The sequence below is a fragment of the Biomphalaria glabrata genome, chromosome 1 (genome assembly GCF_947242115.1).
Source record: "Biomphalaria glabrata chromosome 1, xgBioGlab47.1, whole genome shotgun sequence".
Classification (NCBI taxonomy): domain Eukaryota; kingdom Metazoa; phylum Mollusca; class Gastropoda; family Planorbidae; genus Biomphalaria; species Biomphalaria glabrata.
Window position 1 is genome coordinate 24,432,315 of NC_074711.1, and position 23,517 is coordinate 24,455,831.

Genomic DNA, 23,517 nt, shown 5'->3' on the forward strand with positions numbered 1-23,517 from the left:
ACCTAGAGCTGCGTTTGTGAACAGGACCTAGAGCAGCCTTTGTGAACAGGACCTAGAGCTGCCTTTGTGAACAGGACCTAAAGCAGCCTTTGTGAACAGGACCTAGAGCAGCCTTTGTGAACAGGACCTAGAGCAGCCTTTGTGAACAGGACCTAGAGCAGCCTTTGTGAACAGGACCTAGAGCTGCGTTTGTGAACAGGACCTAGAGCAGCCTTTGTGAACAGGACCTAAAGCAGCGTTTGTGAACAGGACCTAGAGCAGCCTTTGTGAACAGGACCTAGAGCTGCGTTTGTGAACAGGACCTAGAGCAGCCTTTGTGAACAGGACCTAGAGCTGCCTTTGTGAACAGGACCTAGAGCAGCCTTTGTGAACAGGACCTAGAGCAGCCTTTGTGAACAGGACCTAGAGCAGCCTTTGTGAACAGGACCTAGAGCTGCGTTTGTGAACAGGACCTAGAGCAGCCTTTGTGAACAGGACCTAGAGCAGCCTTTGTGAACAGGACCTAAAGCAGCCTTTGTAAACAGGACCTAGAGCTGCGTTTGTGAACAGGACCTAGAGCAGCCTTTGTGAACAGGACCTAGAGCTGCCTTTGTGAACAGGACCTAAAGCAGCCTTTGTGAACAGGACCTAGAGCAGCCTTTGTGAACAGGACCTAGAGCAGCCTTTGTGAACAGGACCTAAAGCAGCCTTTGTGAACAGGACCTAGAGCAGCCTTTGTGAACAGGACCTAGAGCAGCCTTTGTGAACAGGACCTAGAGCTGCGTTTGTGAACAGGACCTAGAGCAGCCTTTGTGAACAGGACCTATAGCAGCCTTTGTGAACAGGACCTAGAGCAGCCTTTGTGAACAGGACCTAGAGCTGCGTTTGTGAACAGGACCTAGAGCAGCCTTTGTGAACAGGACCTAGAGCTGCCTTTGTGAACAGGACCTAAAGCAGCCTTTGTGAACAGGACCTAGAGCAGCCTTTGTGAACAGGACCTAGAGCAGCCTTTGTGAACAGGACCTAGAGCTGCCTTTGTGAACAGGACCTATAGCAGCCTTTGTGAACAGGACCTAGAGCAGCCTTTGTGAACAGGACCTAGAGGTTTTTCAGTGTTTTAAAAAAGGAGTTTACGAAGAGATCTACAAGCTGTCAGCTGTTTAAGAATGAAACATATAAAAGTACCTAGAAGCTTTTATCTATTCTGGGATGGTCTTTACAAATGAAACAACAATGGTTTATCTGTTTTGTAAAGACTATTACAACAGGAATTGACAGAAGGCAATGGACAAAAGAAAAACATACAAAATAATTTTTTAAAAAGCGAAGCTTATACGAAGTGTATTTGTATCAGTTTGCATCAGTGATGTAATTAAAGTCTCCTCAAGCCGACATTCAACTCTGCTAGTGAGGTGCTTATGAAAATAGAAGATTATAAAGTTATCTATTGTTTGGTTCAAACTTAACTTAAAGCGGTTTTTCAAAAGGTTTAGATAATAGTGAACAAATAGATGCTATCTTACTAGATTTTTCTAAGGCTTTTGACAAAGTTCACCAGCATAGTTTGCTTAAAAAATTAAAATATTTCGGCATTAATGGTCCACTGCATCAGTGGATTAAAGATTTTCTGATAGGGAGAGAACAAACTGTAATAATAAATGGCTCTAAATCAACACCGATAACAGTAAACTCAGGTGTACCTCAAGGAACAGTCTTGGGTCCACTACTTTTTTTAATTTACATAAATGATTTACCAAATTGCATTACTTCAGGAACAAAAGTCAGATTATTTGCAGACGATTGCATAATATATAGAACAATAAAAACAACACAAGACACAGATATTTTACAAAGAGAATTAGATGAATTACAGAAATGGGAATCAAATTGGAGCATGTCTTTCCACCCAGAAAAATGTCAGTTGTTAAGAGTAACAAAAAAACTAAAACAAATTAATTCCACTTATCTTATTCATGGCAAACCAGTAACACAGACTAAAAACGCAAAAAAAACTAAGTGTTATATATAATAAATGAAAAACTATCATGGAATTCACATATTGATGAAACTACAAAAAAATCAAACAAAGCATTAGGATTTATTAAAAGAAATTTCTATAAATCAAATAAGAACATAAAACTAAAATGTTATTTAACCTTGGTTAGGCCAATAATAGAATATGCATCCTCCGTTTGGGACCCCTCAACTCAAGAAAACATTAAGAAACTGGAACAGACACAAAATAGAGCAGTGAGATTCATAACAAATGAATATTCACATTTGACTAGAGTAACACCTTTAGTAAAATCACTAAATTTAGAAAGCCTTCAGGACAGAAGGCTCAAAAGTAAAGTAGCAATCATACATAAAACACTGAACCATAATCTTCAAATACAAAAACAAAATTTAATAAAATACTCTGAAAGACACAAAGATAAAGGCACATTCCTCGTCCCATATGCTAGGACAAATTTGTACAAATACTCCTTCTTCCCTAGTGCTATTAGAGCATGGAATGGGTTGCCTGAGCTAGCCAGGAAAACCAGTGACTTGGCAGAATTTAAGTCATTGGTTAATATGCATGACTAAATGCATGACGCGTAGGACGTAATCATCTTCTTTTTTGAAGTAACGTCTGTATTATATAAGATAAGATAAGAAAGGGAACTAATTCAGCTTTTACCACTACGTCTGTCAACTACTATTTCTTTCCCTTGTTCTAGGTTCCAAAGAAAATAATTAATTGCCAATATTTAATTAACTAATTTATTAATTATTTTTTTAATTCTTGTCTTGTCAGGTAAAAGAGATAACTGTGCAAAATTTCAGATTGATCTGAGATTGGGTGTCGGAAAAATAACGTGTACAAACTTTTGACCATACAGAGTGAGTGGAAATTAGCTTTGTAATAAATAAGGGACATTAAATATAGCGAAAAGAAAGAGACATTATTTCAAGACAAAATATAACTTGAACTGACGCAAACATTTATATACAAACCATTAGTCAGTCACTACTTCGTATAATTTGAGACACCGTTACTAAATCAGCAACATCTGCAGTGTAAGATACTGCTACTGTATTGATGACTTATAATGGGGTGGGGCGAGTTGCACAGAAAGCATCCAGTGAAGAGAGGCGCCTATTTTTAGCTCTACTTCTAGTTAAGGAGTTTGACATTTCAAAACCAGGTAGGAGTTACTTAAAATAGATGCTTCCAGAAGGATACATTTATCGAAGAGCTCGGATTACGTTCACAACTCATCTCTGTACTTTCAGAAAGCTGAATAACGTAGGCATAAATGGTCTAATCTAGATCTACATGGCAGTCAGAGACTTCACAGGGAAGGAGCTCTAGTAGCCGCATGGTGATGGGAGGCCAGCGGTGTGGGAGAAGTAGCTGATGAGAGAGCGGTGTAGTGACTAGACTTGTATGGGGAAGAGAACCCTTGTAGTGAATTCAAGTAGTCCATTGAGGGAGAAGACATGTCAAAGGGGAGTAACTATGTAGTAGATATAGGTGAGTGAAGAACACATGTGTGTGGTGAGTGTGGCTCTGTGAAATACACATATGTGTGGTGAGTGTGGCTCTGTGAAATACACATATGTGTGGTGAGTGTGGCTCTGTAAAATACACATATGTGTGGTGAGTGTGGCTCTGTGAAATACACATATGTGTGGTGAGTGTGGCTGTCTGAAGAACACATGTGTGTGGTGAGTGTGGCTGTCTGAAGAACACGTGTGTGGTGAGTGTGGCTCTGTGAAGAACACATATATGTGTGAGTGTAGCTCAGTGAAGAAAACATGTATGCGGTGAGTGTGGCTGTCTGAAGAACACATGTGTGTGGTGAGTGTGGCTCTGTGAAGAAAACATGTATGCGGTGAGTGTGGCTCTGTGAAGAACACATATGTGCGGTGAGTGTGGCTCTGTGAAGAACACATATGTGTGGTGAGTGTGGCTCTGTGAAGAACACATGTGTGTGGTGAGTGTGGCTCTGTGAAGAACATATGTGTGCGGTGAGTGTGGCTCTGTGAAGAACACACGTATTTGGTGAGTGTGGCTCTGTGAAGAAAACATGTATGCGGTGAGTGTGGCTCTGTGAAGAACACATATGTGTGGTGAGTGTGGCTCTGTGAAGAACACATGTGTGTGGTGAGTGTGGCTGTGTGAAGAACACATGTGTGTGGTGAGTGTGGCTCTGTGAAGAACACATATATGTGTGAGTGTAGCTCAGTGAAGAAAACATGTATGCGGTGAGTGTGGCTCTGTGAAGAAAACATGTATGCGGTGAGTGTGGCTCTGTGAAGAACACATGTGTGTGGTGAGTGTGGCTGTATGAAGAACACATGTGTGTGGTGAATATGGCTGTGTGAATGACACATTTTTCTAGATCGTAATATCATTTTACTACTGTAACTAATAATTGCTGCAGCAATATCAAATTGTCGTAAGATGAGGCCCTATGCACTGATTTGTGGGAGGCCTTTCCCTCATCAAAAGCAACACACTTTCTATTCACTAAATCTGAAATAATGTCTTATTTATGCAGAAATAAATAGAGCACTTGTTCATTTCATTCTCTTTATTTCCTTATATTTCATATGCACATTTTGTGGCATGAGTACTTGGAATTAGAAAGTGAAGGATCCTAATTAAGGATAAGGCTCTGTCGTAAATCTGGCATTGATAAATTCTTATATGAATAAGTAATTGACGTTTATGAATAGAGCATTTCGTCTGTTCATCTATTGCAGAAGAGATGTAGAAAGACGTGGATGTTGGAATTCGGACATTCAGTCAGCTTGTTGACAAGGCGATGCCTACACTGAACTACCATTGAGACCATCGTAATAGTGTGGAAAACCGAATCAAATATTTCTAGCACATTCCACAACAATCGAACTGAGACTGAAACTTAAATATTTTCATTCAGAGGATGGAATACTATTTTTAAATTTCCTATGTTTGGTCGATTGAGAAATGTCATATTAATTCCGCTTCATTTCTTGAATAAATGAAGTTTTGGACTTAATGAAGGCAGCTGAAAAATGGGAATAGAAAGTAAGACCTTTTAAAATCAAAACTATTATTCATCTTTGCACTTTATATACGGAGCTTTACTATGGACTATAGTCTGTAAAAGTACTTTATAATTAAAAATGACACTATAATTACTTTTCTGGAACTTAGTCAAATGACAATAATTAGTAATATAATAATAATATTGAAATAAATGAAATGATTGCATGGAAACAAATAATAAGTCCGAAGATTGGTGAGGAGTGCAGTATTTCCCCTGGCTGCGTAGCCCCAGCTGTGACCTACATATTTTGCCACAATCAGGGTAAGCATAACCGTTGTCCGCAGGTGGTCGATTTAGATTTTCTTTTCGCCGTCTACGTTTGTACTCGGAAGTGGATTTTCTTTTGGTCTCAAATGTGTATTCTGCGGCCTTCGTGGGTGACCTCGTTCTGAGGCCGCATGCAACCAGGTGCTTTCTTCTATGTCAGCCAAGGAAAGTTGACCACCTCTTAGCTCACCAAAATTAGACCTTATGGAATTGTATGCCCTGTACCAGCCCAAGTGTATGGAGAGCTGGTGAGAATCGCTTGGAATGATGTGCTCATCTAGAATGTATTTGTCTAAGTCATTGCTGCTGTTATAGACATGAAGACTTCATGTTCAAGAAACAGTAAAAAAATAAATTGCCTTTTGTGTTTCGATTTTTTTAAGGCACATTCTGGTTATAACTAGATCTATAGGACACAAGTCTCTAAATGTACAAAGTCGATAAAAAAAATAAATAAATAAAAAAAAATAATTTAATAACATAATACAAATAACCTTAGCATGTATTTCCTAAATAAAATATTTACAATAATTGTATTTTTTGGCGCTTCTCTGCGTGTGGCGCCCCTACCCTTATGGGTGGCGCCCATAGCATCATGACCCATGACCCCTGTCCCCTCCCTCATTACGCCTCTGGCTACAGACATGGTTCGAATTCGAGGCTATCGTAATCACAGTCCGAAGCATAGAGCACAGGACCAAGAAGCAAGGCTGTAAGATGATGCGATCTAAGTTATACCTTGTACATGTATAGAATGTGGTGTCCTAAATGTCTGAAGATTATATGGAAGAATGCTGTATCCTAAATGTCTGAAGATTATATGGAAGAATGTTGTATCCTAAATGTCTGAAGATTATATGGAAGAATATTGTATCCTAAATGTCTGAAGCTTATATGGAAGAATGTTGTGTCCTAAATGTCTGAAGCTTATATGGAAGAATGTTGTATACTAAATGTCTGAAGCTTATATGGAAGAATGTTGTGTCCTAAATGTCTGAAGCTTATATGGAAGAATGTTGTATACTAAATGTCTGAAGATTATATGGAAGAATGTTGTGTCCTAAATGTCTGAAGCTTATATGGAAGAATGTTGTGTCCTAAATGTCTGAAGATTATATGGAAGAATGTTTGGGCCCTTTGTACATCATACATCTCCGACACATCTACTCTCGACCACATCAATCTTTGACCACAATGAAGCTCTACTCGATTTGGGACACTCGCCAGTGATGTAGCTGGTCCACTAAAGCTGTGGCTGGTTTCAAGAGTGTCTGGTTCTGACAGAGGACCTCCTTACTTTACTCTAATACCCCAGTGGAAATCTGCTTAACTTGATCACCTGTAGCCTGATCTGTCAATCAGAGCTTTGTTAGCCCAGGCAGAACACAGAGAAAGCCAGAGGAAAAAAATATAACTGACCGCTTAATAGCTCGAGTGGTTGATTGTTTAGTTGTTGGTATCGGATTGTGATTCAGTGTGTGTATGTGAATCAGTATGTGTGTGTGTATGAATTTTTTGTGCGTGAATCGGTGAGACAGAGGTCACGGACGTTTATCGTATTTAGTGAGACAGTGAATGATGTACATCTTATAGCCACGCTTAACCGTGTTTCTTCTTTTCTCTCTCTCTCTCTTTCTCTCTCTCTCTCTCTCGATCTCTCTCTCTCTCTCTCTCTCTTGGTTCTTTCCGAAATCTTGCATTGTTTTAGCCATACTGAATTTGTGTTAGTTTTTAAGACCTATTTATTAGTTTTTAAGAGACCTGTTTAGAGGTAGTTAGACTCTCCCGTAATGGGGATGAATGCATTTCAAACTGAGGTCTTGTCAATGAGCTATATAGTCTTCAGAGACTTTCGCTGAAAATGCCTACTTACATTTCAGTTGACATGATAAAAACACCTTGTAGAAATTGAGATTCCAAAAGGTCAAACAACTCATTCTTAGAAACATCACGAGTAGATTTATAATACCTTAAGAAAGAAGAACTACAAAAGATGCGACAATACTGATAAGATAGATCACAGTAATCACAGTCCGTAGCATAGAGCACACGACCAAGAGGCAAGGCTGTAAGATGATACGATCTAAGTTTTACCTTGTACATGTATAGAATGTGGTGTCCTAAATGTCTGAAGCTTATATGGAATAATGTTTGGGTGCTTTGTACATCATACATCTCCAACACATCTACTCTTGACCACATCAATCTTTGACCACAATGAAGCTGGTATTCATGTAAACTTCAATCTTAGGACTTGGCAATTAAAGATTTATAATGATTTTCGAAAACAATTAAAGTCCATAAAGTTCAGTAAAACCATAATTTATGATAGAAAAATATAAGGGAAGCTATTGCCATTGTCACAGAATAGAAAGTACAGACAAACATTTAAAAACTATAATGAGATTTTCTCCTGAAAAGTTCAATTTATATTTAAATATCGTTGACGTTTCATGTGGCGTCCGTCAACCAGAAAATGTCGATTACGTGATCGTTGTTCTAAATGTCGATCTCTCTCTTTCTCTCTCTTTCTTTCTCTCACTCTCTCTTTCTCTCTCTCTCTCTTTCTTTCTCTCACTCTCTCTTACTCTCTCTTTCTCGGACACACACACAGTCCTTGCGGATAATGTCAACTTTCTCCCAAATGTTTATCCAAGTAGCCTGACTTCAAAATCGACTTAAATCTCGTTTTCAATTAGGTCGGTTAGGAATATTTGTACAAATATTTTATCATTTATCTTCAATTAGGTCAAGTGTCTCTTTAAAGCTAGGTGTGCGGTGATTTAATTTGAAACCGATAGATAATTTCCCTGTAATTTTAGCTTCAAACCCTCGACAGTCAACCTATCTGCTCGCTTTACTGAATGTGACCACCTTAAACAGATGCTAGTATTTAAAAAACTACGTTTTCATTTAAAATTTTCAGTTTGTTTTCCTTTTTTTATCCATTACTAACATTTCCCCAGTGAGATTGAAAGGAATATAACACCGATAATACAATTAGTGTAAGTCTTCGGGATCCAGATCTATAAACATTTGATTTTTTTTTTTTTGTAAATAAAAATCTTATTATAAATACATTAACTTTAAATTCTTTTAAAATGATGTGAGATTAAATTTTCCACTAATTTGTTTAAAGTTTGATAATTTAACTATGCACTAATTATGTATGGTCAAAACCAAATGGGATTCAAGCGTTTGTCCAGATGGGATCAGATCATGTATGGCCACGTTGAGATAAAAACAGCAATTAGAAACCTTTGTTCAAAAAATAGTTTGCGAATTCGTTTTAAGGACAAGCGACACCTAGCGGAAGAGGAGAAGAAGCAGCCACGAACCTCATCAGCTTTTCCTCATTTATCCGCAACTAGTAATAACTACTTACGCTTCCCATAAGGAACTATTTTAAATACTTAAGCTTCCCAAAAGGAACTATTTTATCTCAGCGAAAGGGTTTTCAAGACGTCCCTCGTTCTTGACTCTATTCAGAACCAATGAACCAATAAATAGGCATCATTCGAAGCGATACTAATGATTACTAGCTGAAGTCTCTCTGACTTATTCAATCTATTTCCTAGCAGACGTGACACAGTTCCATTAAACAACTTCCGCTTTTTTCTCCTGGTTTTATTTGTAATTTCTATTTTTGCTCACATCTTTTAAAATAAAATTATTTGGAACTGGTTAACTCACCACAATTAAATCTATATTTAAACAAATAAACGGGAACCAATCAGTTGTGATACTACAATGACAACATATTACCTCCTTAAACTAAACTTGGGTTTTACCTTTGATACCACTGAAGGAACTCTTTCGACACGTGTACTCATATCTAGTTATATATAGTAAGCTACAACTAAAATAAAATGTATTGCCCCCTAAATGTGTACATTGTATATTATTTGTTGTTTCAAAAAGATGCTGAATACGGCTATCTTCCCATTCACACCTGGATCAGGTTTCATGATGGGTGGCGTTGCTTAAGAATATAATGAGGAGAGCGTGATGAGAAGATAGAAGGATGAGCTCTAGAGAAAGACTGAAGAAGAGAAGGTAGGAATAAAGAAGACAAGAAAGGAGGCCAGGAGCGATGGAAGCGACGATTAGCGACTATGATGTGTGTTATGTTGCCAACTAAAAGTGAGCCTTCTGTGCCAGATAAAGTGCACTCACTTAAACAAGTCTCTTTGTCTTCAGACATGTGGGAAGGTGAATTTTAGTTTTTATTAGAATCAGCTATAAAGGTTTAACAAATTCTTTATACAAAATTGTCTTTTGTCCAGTTACAGGACATGTTAACCTCTACGTTATTCCATAGGAAATACTTCGATAGCTCTATATTAAGCTCTTGAATAGTTTTGACAATGAAATTAGTTTGCTAGGTCGACCTCCTTTAAATTGAAATAACTAGTTCTTAACCAAGACACAAGAACTGAAGATAGACAAACTACATCTACTCTGAAAACGATTGACCTGACAACACTTTGTTATTTGTACCGAATTTTAAAAAAAAAAAAAAAAAAAGCTTCCAAACAGTTCTATGGGAAAATGATTTCCTGAGTCGCGTGTAAAACGAAATGGTCTAACAAAAGAAATTCTGAAATATTATGTATCTTACTCAACCCATTGATTTATTTTTTAGAGGCTTTTTTTTTTATTGTTTAATATTTCCAACAAATGGTTTTTACAAGAGATTTCTCTAGAAAGTAGACTTTCTTTCAGATGATAGGATATGTCTTAGAGAAGACCTTGTTTCAGACGATGTGAAGCGATGATTTAGTTTGAATCTAAGTTCGATGTCTCCTGACCACATCGCCTAAGATGCAATTATAGATCCACATCACGTGATTTAGCCCTTGTACAGTCCACTCACATTGAAGTCCCCTGGTATCCTGGAGACTTATGGTCACTTGTGTCTCCCGCCCCTGCCTCTATTCTGAGTCTGGAAGTGTCCAGCGTCTAAATTTCATCTGTCCTGCTAGCGACACCTAGCGGAGCTTTAGTGTCCAAAGTACTAAAAATAACTCACTGAAAGTAGCTGTAATTTCGTCATTTAGCATCTTGTGTTACCAGTGAGTCCCAGGTTCCGGTGAAATCGGATATGTTACTTACATTTACCATGTGAAAAGTGTCGAGTGGGAATCCAACCAATTAACTCCTTCCCGCCTGACTAAATGTAGGATAAATAAAAAAGATAGTGAATTCATTTCAATTATTCTAAGGATGAGTCTATATTCTAAGGATGAGTCTATATTCTAAGGATGAGTCTATAACCATATACCTTCGTCTATCTTTAAACTTAATATTTTCACCTGAAGTACAATTTTAAGCGTGACATTAACAATTGAATGGCATAGGCTCTATCCAGGTGGGGGGAGGGTGGGGCTCATTCGTAGACTGTCGCGTCATTAAACGTCCCTTGATTGCCGAGACATTTGTTAAGACTCTGAACATTTGTGTTTGATCTAAATATAGATACATGTCGACTGGAGCTATAAATAGCCCTTAAAATAAGCTTGACATATTTCTAGATTTATTCTAGATCGAAGAGTAAACAAAAGTGATTAATCGGAAAATTTGGAATATGCAAGTAGAGTTATTCCTCTTTTTTTTCCACTTCGTTGACTATTTGATGTCATTTATATTGTGCCTTTGGACTTTAATGATTCTAGGTGATCATTTATAATAAGTCTCAAACTTACGATGATAAATTATTTCATTTACTGAAGTGGATAGGTGTGTGGCGCATATTATTTCAAGGATACGCTTGGACTTGTGTCACTACAAATAAGTCTACCATTTGTAAGAATCACGCAATTGCAGCAGTTACATTGACTTGCACTGACTTTTGTAACGCCTTCAAGTTAATGAGCAGATTATATTTAGATTTTAGACTGAACCCAAAATTTTAACGACATAAAACTTTCTGTTTCATTGTGTGTGTGTGTGTTATTCACATTTTTACACTATTTAAATTTTGAAAATCCAAACAAAAAACCATAAGAGCTTTTTAATTGTTTTGGCAAATAAATACACACCATTTCAATACCAACGTGTAATATCCAGACACACTTTAAATTACAATGTAATGTTTATTGTTCTGGTCGTGTTTATAGTGCTGGTCAAAATGCTCTTGCCAAATAATCTTCATTGAATTCTCGTTTAGTAACTGACATTTCTCATCCAAATCCATCTTGTCACATGCAGATCTTAAAATCAATATTGTGAAATGGAATCTCATTTTAAATTGTCCTTCAATTAGATGAATCATGATTATTTAATAAAGTATTGAAAATAAACATTTAGTATTGTGCATCATCTTTAACTGACTTGTGGGCATACATAGAGGATCTAGTTCATCTGTTCATCTATTTACTTGTTTAGAATTTTAGGTACTTGATAAAATCTGCTAGATTATAGAAGAGATTCATTTCTTGCATATTTTCGTTTTATGAAATAAAATTTCTATCTATTTACTATTGAAACTTGTTGCGTGTTTTATGAGACTGTGTTTTTAATTTTCTTAATTTCTGCCGGAGTTGTAGATTTTTTTTAATGAAACAAACATTGAAAAGGAGGAAAGTTTAAAAGATCCAATTATTGATATTCTACCAGAAGCATTTATTTTAGTCAAATAATAAGCGTGTTTGTTTTTTTCTGATTAGTAAAGTTGGTTGAGGGAACTTACAATTAACATTTGTGTGTGTGTGTGTGTGAGGCAGAGGGCGAAGGTTCGGACCCACAAAACATTTAGATTCAATCCAACGTTATTGTTGGTTGCTTGGTTTGGGTACTTTATTTGCGTGTGTTGTTGGCATTGCTGTGTTGATTCAATGCAAGTCTTAGAGTGGTGTGCGGTTGTGTACTGTTATTGCACGATTAGGGATTCGTTATTTCAGTGCTTTTTTTGGATAACAAAATAGGTGCCGGTACTCAGTGTTGGATCGCCTAACTTTTAACTACTAATAAATAAATAATAAACGTTAAAATACAAGAAAAGCAAAACAAATATTGTCCCCACAGTGAAAAAGGTGCCGGTACGTCACTGGATTATTTGTTTCGGAACTAGGGGAAGTTTTGACTTAGAGACAATGACGTGACTCACGTGACTAGTCAAAAACAAGCCTAGGAGGAGATATAAATATCAGCTGATGTAAACATACAGATTACTTTCGGGATGGATTGGAGATAGCAAGCTTGTGATGAACGTTAGCTGATATTCGACGGTTCCCTTTAAACTTCTTGTGAGACATTCATTATCAGCGTCGACTAACTTCTATTGATTGTTCGGCCTTTCGCTGGTGTTATTGGATCTCGTTGAGTGGTACCTCCGTTTGGTTTATCTCCATTAGACACATCGGAAGCGCCTAACAGTACTTAGATTTACGTTTTAATATAGACTTCAGTTCACGTGTTTGTTTGTTTTTAAGACTATTTATTGAAGACTGTACTCACAGGATAGGAAGTCGAGACAGTTTAGACAACGGTTATGACATAATGTTGACAGGATGGTTAGACAGATATGATGTTGAGACACTTTAGATTCAAGTCCATACACACTGTTAACATGATGTTCAGATAGAGACAAGAAGTTTATAAATGCGCGAGATACAGACATTCTCTAAACCGACGAGCTTTTTTAAAAGTGTTTTACACAGTCAAGTATTAATTCTGTTACACTGTGGAAAGTCGATAAAACAGTTATCTATCTATATTTCTTAGAAGTTAATCATTGAATTTGTTCATTGTACCGGTAGCCAATTGTTGTTGTTGCCGGTTTAAATAGAATATTTTTATTTAACCTCTTGCTCAAATCCACAGTTTGATTAAATATTGCACATGCTCACCGCTGGTCCTCATGAGTAAGCTGGTCTTATAAGAGCAGCTCGTGAGTTAACTGTTCTCATAAGATAAGCTCGTTAGTAAGTTGTTCTCATAAGATAAGCTCGTTAGTAAGCTGTTCTCATAAGATAAGCTCGTTAGTAAGCTGTTCTCATAAGAGAAACTTTGAAACTGTTCACCTCCAATGAATGGCTACGTCACCTTCACTTTGAAACCACAAATGGCGAAAACTGTCTGAAAGGCAGGACGAAGAGAAGGAATAGAGGAGAGAAGGTAGGAATAGAGGAGAGAAGGTAGGAATAGAGGAGAGAAGGTATGAATAGAGGAGAGAAGGTATGAATAGAGGAGAGAAGGTAGGAATAGAGGAGAGAAGGTAGGAATAGAGGAGAGAAGGTAGGAATAGAGGAGAGAAGGTAGGTATAGAGAAGAGAAGGTAGGAATAGAGGAGAGAAGGTAGGAATAGAGGAGAGAAGGTAGGAATAGAGGAGAGAAGGTAGGAATAGAGGAGAGAAGGTAGGAATAGAGGAGAGAAGGTAGGAATAGAGGAGAGAAGGTAGAAATAGAGAAGACATGGAAGGAGGCCAGGAGCGATGGAAGCCACACCTAGCTTCTATTATGTGTGTTTGAAGATTTGAACTCTAGGTTATTGTTATATTAATTGTTATATTGATTGTTATATTGATTGTTATACTCATCTTCTTTCTAGAGGGCAACAATGTTTCAGAAGAAATAATGTGTTGTTTTTTAAATAGGCTCACAAGAAGGGTCTTGGATCGTAAAGTTAGGCTCACAAGAAGGGTCTTGGATCGTAAAGTTAGGCTCACATGAAGGGATCGTAGATAAAGGCTCACAAGAAGGGTCTTGGATCGTAAAGTTAGTCTTACATGAAGGGATCGTAGATAAAGGCTCACAAGAAGGGTCTTGGATCGTAGATAAAGAAATAAAAACAAATGCAGAAAAAAAAAAGTCTGAAAATGTTGCAGCCTGTTAATTTTAAATGAAACTTCTGACCGTGCCTGTGTATCAATGATTGGCCGCGACATGTAAAATGTCATGGAATATTTAGTAAAATAAAGTCTGACGCTGAAGAATTACTTTGAGAACCACTAAAGTGTCTGCCATGGCTAATCTGCTACAACGGCTCTACAAAACCCTAACCTCGATGGTAATTAGAAATTTGTGTCGGGTGCTGCCACCAGAAGGTTGAAATGAAGTATTCTCCCCTGACACAGTGAGCACTTTCTGTTACCTCATGCTTCGTACTATTTTTGGTTGGTGAAGTGTTGACAGGGTGTGTGTTACTTAGCAAGTTAAATAGAACAATGTCTTGATTACTTCACATAAAGATGTGTTACTTAGCAAGTTAAATAGAACAATGTCTTGACTACTTCACATAAAGATGTGTTACTTAGCAAGTCAATTAGAACAATGTCTTGACTACTTCACATAAAGATGTGTTACTTAGCAAGTCAATTAGAACAATGTCTTGACTACTTCACATAAAGATGTGTTACTTAGCAAGTCAATTAGAACAATGTCTTGACTACTTCACATAAAGATGTGTTACTTAGCAAGTCAATTAGAACAATGTCTTGATTACTTCACATAAAGATGTGTTACTTAGCAAGTCAATTAGAACAATGTCTTGACTACTTCACATAAAGATGTGTTACTTAGCAAGTCAATTAGAACAATGTCTTGACTTCTTCACATAAAGATGTGTTACTTAGCAAGTCAATTAGAACAATGTCTTGATTACTTCACATAAAGATGTGTTACTTAGAAAGTCAATTAGAACAATGTCTTGACTACTTCACATTAAAGTTATGCCTATTAGAGTATTTTAGTGTATCCGGTGTGTATAGAATTGAGGATAAGTTGACATGTTGAGGATAAGTTGATATGTTGAGATAAGTTGATATGTTGAGATAAGTTGATATGTTGAGATAAGTTGATATGTTGAGGATAAAATGACATGTTGAGGATAAGTTGATATGTTGAGATAAGTTGATATGTTGAGGATAAGTTGACATGTTGAGATAAGTTGATATGTTGAGGATAAGTTGACATGTTGAGGATAAGTTGATATGTTGAGGATAAGTTGATATGTTAAGGATCAGTTGACATGTTGAGGATAAGTTGACATGTTGAGATAAGTTGACATGTTGAGATAAGTTGATATGTTGAGATAAGTTGACATGTTGAGGATAAGTTGATATGTTGAGATAAGTTGACATGTTGAGATAAGTTGATATGTTGAGATAAGTTGATATGTTGAGATAAGTTGATATGTTGAGGATAAGTTGACATGTTGAGATAAGTTGACATGTTGAGATAAGTTGACATGTTGAGATAAGTTGACACGTTGAGATAAGTTGACATGTTGAGGATAAGTTGACATGTTGAGATAAGTTGACATGTTGAGGATAAGTTGACATGTTGAGATAAGTTGACATGTTGAGATAAGTGGACATGTTGAGATAAGTTGATATGTTGAGGATAAGTTGACATGTTGAGGATAAGTTGACATGTTGAGATAAGTTGACATGTTGAGATAAGTTGATATGTTGAGGATAAGTTGATATGTTGAGATAAGTTGATATGTTGAGATAAGTTGATATGTTGAGATAACTTGATATGTTGAGGATAAGTTGACATGTTGAGGATAAGTTGATATGTTGAGATAAGTTGGTATGTTGAGGATAAGTTGACATGTTGAGATAAGTTGATATGTTGAGGATAAGTTGACATGTTGAGGATAAGTTGATATGTTGAGGATAAGTTGATATGTTGAGGATAAGTTGACATGTTGAGGATAAGTTGACATGTTGAGATAAGTTGACATGTTGAGATAAGTTGATATGTTGAGATAAGTTGACATGTTGAGGATAAGTTGATATGTTGAGATAAGTTGATATGTTGAGATAAGTTGATATGTTGAGATAAGTTGATATGTTGAGATAAGTTGATATGTTGAGGATAAGTTGACATGTTGAGATAAGTTGACATGTTGAGATAAGTTGACATGTTGAGATAAGTTGACATGTTGAGGATAAGTTGATATGTTGAGATAAGTTGATATGTTGAGATAAGTTGATATGTTGAGATAAGTTGATATGTTGAGATAAGTTGACATGTTGAGGATAAGTTGATATGTTGAGATAAGTTGATATGTTGAGATAAGTTGATATGTTGAGATAAGTTGATATGTTGAGATAAGTTGATATGTTGAGATAAGTTGATATGTTGAGATAAGTTGATATGTTGAGATAAGTTGACATGTTGAGATAAGTTGACATATTGAGATAAGTTGACATGTTGAGATAAGTTGATATGTTGAGAGATATGTTTTATTGTAAATTTATAGGATAATTTTAGTGCACTTTTTAGCAGTGCTGAATCCAATTGTAATAGAATCTCTACCGTTTGCAGTCATCTACAATCTACAATTTTGTGTTCTGGCCACTCCTATTCACTAATTCTTCCACTTGCCGTGCGTGTTAAAATACGAAAATGTCATCTTTTCTTTCTTCACTTCTACCACGTATGGCTTTGAAAGCCGATATTTTCATGTCTGAAGTACAAAACTATATTTTTGTCCTCTTTTAGCACTTTTTTGCTGCGTAACTTTCTTTTGTTTCATCGTTAATCTCCTTATCTTTCTTTTTGTCGTCACAGATCTAGATTATAAATCTTATTCTCCTCTAGGTGTACATAATTGACAGTGTGATTGTGTGGCATTACCCTTAGAATAGTGTGTTTATCAAATCTGTTTTTACATATGTATGAAAGCGTACGTGCGCGCTTGTGTGTGTGTATGGGGGGAATTTCTACAATTTGAAAATTAAATCCTGTAGTTAATGATAATGAGTAGACTAATTTTAAAACAACTACATCTAGATTATTCTATATAATGAGTAGACCAATTTTAAAACAACTACATCTAGATTATTCTATATAATGAGTAGACCAATTTTAAAACAACTACATCTAGATTATTCTAGATCTAAAAGTAGACTTCTTTTCTAGATAAAAAATTAAAAGTCTTAAAAATTAAAATTGACCAGTGAATAAAAGGGCCTATTAAAAGTGTGTTTGTATGTGTTTTGGGAAGTTTAAAATAATGTATAATAAGGTTTGTGAAGACGGGTTATTCTAAATAAGGTGCTTCTCTAGATCTAGATCCAAGACTGACCAAATACAAATAAATATGTCAAGAGTGGACTAAGTTGCAAATAGAGAAATTAGTGTCAGGCTGGCTGTACCAGCGACACATACAAGGGCCACAAAATGTTGGGGGGCGGGCGTTTCATTAAAAATAGTGTGTGTGTGTTTGTTTGAGGGCATTATAGTGGTAGATATAGTGGTACGTAGTTAAGAAGGCTACAACTAATGGGGCTAAAAAATGTTTATGAATATTCTATTATATCCGCTTGTGGGCCTTTCAGAGAATTTAAGGGCTAGAAAATTGTGTCAGTTGTGAGGTAACTTTGTAATGTGGGCCGTTTTATTGATGAAGTTAAAAGTGTTCAAGGTGATATACACATATACCGACTATTTCAACAATAGCGTAGCACAGGCATCAGGGATGTGCAATTCAAAGACAGCCATCTCATTGGAATATACTATGGCCAAACTGATGGCCATAAGAAGTGTTAGTGCGTACTATAAAATAGGAGTTTGTCTCTCGTACGTTTTTTAGGGAAAAAGAAGTTCAATTTAGTGTCCTTAACATTGTTTAGTTTATGGTTAAAAAAAAAACGCATAAAATACATACACTCGTCCCGTGAACCAAACAATCTTCCATCTGGCTCACAACCAGTGCCGCTTTTCTTTTTTTTACGCCTACGTAAAAATAAGTTTAAGAAAATATTTCTGTCACGAGGTTACTCTTTAAATAGCTCTCTATCGGCACAAGTCATCTCTTATTTACTTTAATTACTAGATCTAGATCTTCCAAGTGATAGGGCCTAAATAGTGGAAGTTGTGGAAAAGACTTTATTCAGATGTTGATCTGTCAGTCAGGACAAATAAAAAGCCAACTCGAAGATTTCAGACTATAACTAAATGAATGTATTTCACAATGGAACGTTACTGCGCATTAATAACAGCATAGCGTAGGTCTGATTGAGTAGTTAGTCTGATTGTCTGTAAAATTGATTAGTTAGTCTGATTTCTGTAACATTGATTAGTTAAAATTGATTGAAATTAAAGAAATTTGATAGAAATTAAAAGTAAGTAAAAAAAAAAGTTATCAGCTCCTTACTTGTATCTAGACACACCTCGACGAAATCTCAGAGTGATAATATTTGATATGGATAAATAGTTAATAGATAACTCTATAATCAACTAATCTCGTCTGAATCTATGCACGCAATAATTGTCAAAGAGTTTATTTACCACATAGTTCTACGTAGTTTGTTTCAACATTTAGCTACATTAGTTCAGGGATACAACCAACTAACCTGCTGCTGGCCAATTGGAAACTAAATATATAAAAAGAAATAATTTTAGTGTGTGAAATGTTTACATTGGTAGAAGTGTATACAAACAAACAAACACACACACACTACATACTAATGTAACTAATGACTGCTCGACTCTCTCACCCAACAACAAGAAGAAGGAAAGAGAAGATAACCGCTGTCCTGAAATTCAAAATGAACTCACCATGTTTTAGAAAAGTGTTAAATAAGTTCCAGGGAACACAATGTCCAATGCTTTGTGTATGAGTACTGAAAGACTAAAAGTTGCTCACACAGAATGTCCAGTTCACATCTTGTCACGTTCTATCTGACCCAACGACTCCTTGGGATCTCTTTAATTCCTTCGAACTGAGCAGCGATGCAGCTACTCCCCCCCTGGTGTCGACTGGGCGCGAGTACTCCTTTCACGACCCGCGCACCGCCAACTTTCATTTTTTTTCTCTCCCCATCGATCTCTCCTCCCCCGCCCGCCGTCCTGGTGAAGCTAGAAGTGGGGAGGAGGGGAGGGGGCAATACCTATATGTGGCGGTGAAGTAATATGTGACGGTTTAATAAGAAATCAGCGCCAGGACTGTGTGCCAGCGACGTGTGTGTGACACACAGTGTCTACAACTCGGTGACAGCAGCCAGACGATTGTGACAATTTTGTCTTCACGTTGAGAAAGTAGCACAGAACAGCATGTGACAATGTGACAAGTTTGGAATCACGTCAAAAAGAAGGAGATATTTTACACTGGCCACGGTCAAAATGCAACGCTAGTGTGACACGTTCTAATAATGTTACATAACTAATCAAGATGGTGTATTTTTTTTTTAAATGAGGCGATGGGTGCAAATACGAAGTCACCATCAGCAGCACTAGTATTCCCTCTCCCATGGCAGAAAGAAACACAGGAATTCAGAACTAGTGATGTGTGTGTGATTAAATAGTATGTAGTGTCTTAAATTCAGTACAACGGAAGTAGGAATAAACTTGATTGGGTCGCGTCTACAATTTGAGCCGCATTGATAGATTGTAAGATTTTGTGTTTATATATCATATTGATTACTTGGAAAGTGTATGGTAAGGTCAGGGACATTGACAGTGACAATTACTATGTTTTAACCGAGAACTGCTAACATTATGACAACAAAACAAATAAACACTATACCAATCTACACCCAGTCTTCCTCTATATAATCTATTCGCTCTTTATTTACCCCTCTAGCCAACCTCTCTTTCTCTCTCTCCCTCTCCGTCTCTCCCTCTCCGTCCCTCCCACCCTGTCCGCCACACACACACACACACACACACACAAGAACATTACACCATATTTATAGAATCTAACTTGCTCTAAAGTTTGCTATGAAAATACTATCTCAACGTTTTAATGGGCCATAGACTATAGATGGGCCATAGACTATAGATGAACCTAGCTCTTGTAAGTGATGCTCCACTTAATCTGCTAGGTCCTGAGATCTTTTATTATGGACCATAGACTATAGATGAACCTAGCTCTTGTAAGTAATGCTCCACTTAATCTGCTAGGTCCTGAGATCTTTTATTATGGACCATAGACTATAGATGAACCTAGCTCTTGTAAGTGATGCTCCACTTAATCTGCTAGGTCCTGAGATCTTTTATTATGGACCATAGACTATAGATGAACCTAGCTCTTGTAAGTGATGCTCCACTTAATCTGCTAGGTCCTGAGATCTTTTATTATGGACCATAGACTATAGATGAACCTAGCTCTTGTAAGTAATGCTCCACTTAATCGGCTAGGTCCTGAGATCTTTTATTACCTGGAATAACATTGTCACTCTTGTAAAAGGGGGCGCGGTGGCTGAGAGGTTAATCGCTTAGATTCCGAACCTGGGGTCCTGTGTTCGAATCTCGTCGAAAAATGAGTTTGAATTTTCAGGATTTTTAAGGCGCCCCTGCTAATGGGTAGCTGACTTTAGTTGAAAAGTAAAGGCGGTTGGTCGTTGTGCTGGCCGCATGACACCCTGCTTGTTAATTGTTGGCCAAAGAAACAGATAAGTTTAAAATTATCTGCCCTATAGATCTCAAGATCTGAAAGGGGAAGTCTACATTTACGTTACTCTTGGAACTACACACACATTGACTAAACCTTCCAAGAAATAAAATCTTTTCGTGTATTTCAAGTGTAATAAATAACTTTCTTGAATGCCATCTTCTTCCCTCTAACGAATAAGACAACGTTAAAACGCGTGTTCTCAAGAAAGATATGAACCATTGTATACGCATTGTGCTAGGTAGGCCACGCAGGTGGACATGCACAAAACAGCAATAAGTGTCTCATCTGAACCACTGCAGGGAAAGAAATTGAATTTTTAAGGTCTCTTACCTGGGGAACTTAATTAGTCGCGGATCTCCAGTTTATTTGTGCCATAAGCAATAAACATGTCTAAATAATCAGGAGAGGTAACTCGTAACTCATCACTTAGCTTTCCACTCTACACAACTTTAACATTGCACTACAGGAGTAATCTCCCATATAACACAAATACGCAATTAGGTTCTAGAGCAAAAATATTAATTATATATGTAAAAAAAAATTAAGCTTTTGGTTGAAGCGGCATTTCGGCTAAACGTTTATTTTGTACAAGGAAGCTAAGAAAATATTATCCTCGAATATATGCATTTTTTTGTTAGTGACTAATCAATACATTTTTGTTATTATTTTGCAACCTACATTTCTAATGGACCAGGTGTTGTGACTTAGTAAGTTATTATGACCTAGCAGTGCGGTAGTACCGACCATTTTATCGAACTTTGCTATGAACTTTTTCCAAAGTTTTCATTGCATTGGGAAAGCAATAAGTGTGTTACGTACGCAGCATAGTGTGAATGTGTAATGGTGCGAATGTTACGTGCGCAGCATAGTGTGAATGTGTAATGGTGCGAATGTTACGTGAGCAGCATAGTGTGAATGTGTAATGGTGCGAATGTTACGTGAGCAGCATAGTGTGAATGTGTAATGGTGCGAATGTTACGTGAGCAGCATAGTGTGAATGTGGAATGATGCGAATGTTACGTGAGCAGCATAGTGTGAATGTGAAATGGTGCGAATGTTACGTGAGCAGCATAGTGTGAATGTGGAATGGTGCGAATGTTACGTGCGCAGCATAGTGTGAATGTGGAATGGTGCGAATGTTACGTGAGCAGCATAGTGTGAATGTGGAATGGTGCGAATGTTACGTAAGCAGCATAGTGTGAATGTGGATTGGTGCGAATGTTACGTGAGCAGCATGGTGTGAATGTGGAATGGTGCGAATACGTGTTGAAAACAAAAGATTGACGGGAATCAAAGAATAGATGAATGTAAACGAACTTGTAAATGACAGGTTCTTGTTTTCTTGTTTGTTAATCAAGATTAAAGTCTTCATAATCTATTACAGATGAGTTTGTTGGTGTATGATTAAGAGTCGCATCTGCTCGTAAAGTGCTTAAACCCTAACATGACGTCATCTCTGGGATTTCAAATTTATGTCAAGTTTAAAAGTTATGAAATCTCATTGAAATTAATATTGACTCACTTTCGTGTATGATTCAAATTTAAATGGACTTGCAACTGAGCAAATAATGAGACAAATATTTAAATACTTCAACTCTCAAATAAACAACGCCATTAATTGCCTACGACGGTAATATCAAGTCCACAATATCTAGTGCCCATTCAACGGTGATATCCACATGATTACAATTCAGCGAATGCTAACTCTGCCATATGTAAATAAGTCTACAACATGAACAGCTGGATCTACATAGGGCAAGTCTATTTGAATCGTTACAGCTTTCAGATACACCGTTATTCCTGATTGATCATAATAATAATAATAATAATAATAATATAATGTCTATAGCGTTGTTAACAAAACATAATATTTGCTCAGGGCGCTATGAGAACATAAAAACGAAAATAAAGATGGCTAATCCAAAGTTTTGAACAGATAAGTTTTAATATTCTACTTAAATCTAGTGCAGTATGAAGTTGGTCTGAAATCAATGGACAGAGAGTTCATAACTTTTGGTCCAGCCACTGAATTATCCCGCAAACTGTACATTTCCATATCTGGAAGTGATTTTGGAGAATTTGTTTTTACTGGTGTTCACAAGCTTCGTTGATTAAATAACAAAATCAGACATTCAATTAGAGCCCCGTTTTTTTTTAGTGTTGTGTGAATATTCAAAGACAAGCATAAAATTTTTTTTTTTTTTTTTTTGCTATTTACTAAACAGTTCACATTATCTTCCACAACGTAATCAATATAGAGATTATATATTCAAACACAAGTATTTGCTTCGATAGTGTTTGTCTATTGAGCTAACTATTAGCTGTGATTGTGTTTGTCTATTGAGACAACTACTTGCTGTGATTTTGATTGTCACTTGTGTCTGTCCTGACTGTCTATTCGTCTGTCACAAAAGGTGTTGTGTGGAGATCCGCTGTCACAATAGCCTCTGCATGGTGATTAAAATAACTACAACGACTATTTGTGTTGTACCGAAGACTTGAACTTTGTAAAAAAAAAATATTAAAATACTTATTCAACGAAGTTCTGATGTGCCTAAACATTCAAGCCAAGACCTTTTTAATTAGAAACTTGGTTGACTTATACTTGCATTGAGTCAAAGTATGTCTATAACAAAATATAAAAAAATATTTAGATCTGTCTTATTCCATTAATGATTATTTTTTCAGAAGTTAGTTACAAATCAAAAGTATATTGTATTTCATGGCCTAACATGACATAACACACACACACACACATATAATGACAAGTTGAAACATCTAAATTATGACCCAAAACAGCAAGACAGAAAGTCACTATCTCATGTTTCATTCTAC

The 23,517-nt window shown here is 36.6% G+C and overlaps 1 protein-coding gene across 3 annotated transcripts in view; it reads right to left on the reverse strand.

Moving 5' to 3' along the window:
- LOC106078586 (PDF receptor-like) overlaps positions 1–19,057 on the reverse strand; it is a 123,100-nt gene extending 104,043 nt beyond the window's left edge. For all 3 annotated transcript variants that reach the window (XM_056029398.1, XM_056029403.1, XM_056029411.1), the window contains exon 1: positions 18,846–19,057. In XM_056029398.1, the coding sequence (XP_055885373.1) occupies positions 18,846–18,848 (3 nt within the window). In that variant the 5' untranslated portion in view covers positions 18,849–19,057. The remainder of the gene's footprint in view (positions 1–18,845) is intronic.
- Positions 19,058–23,517: the final 4,460 nt, after the last annotated feature.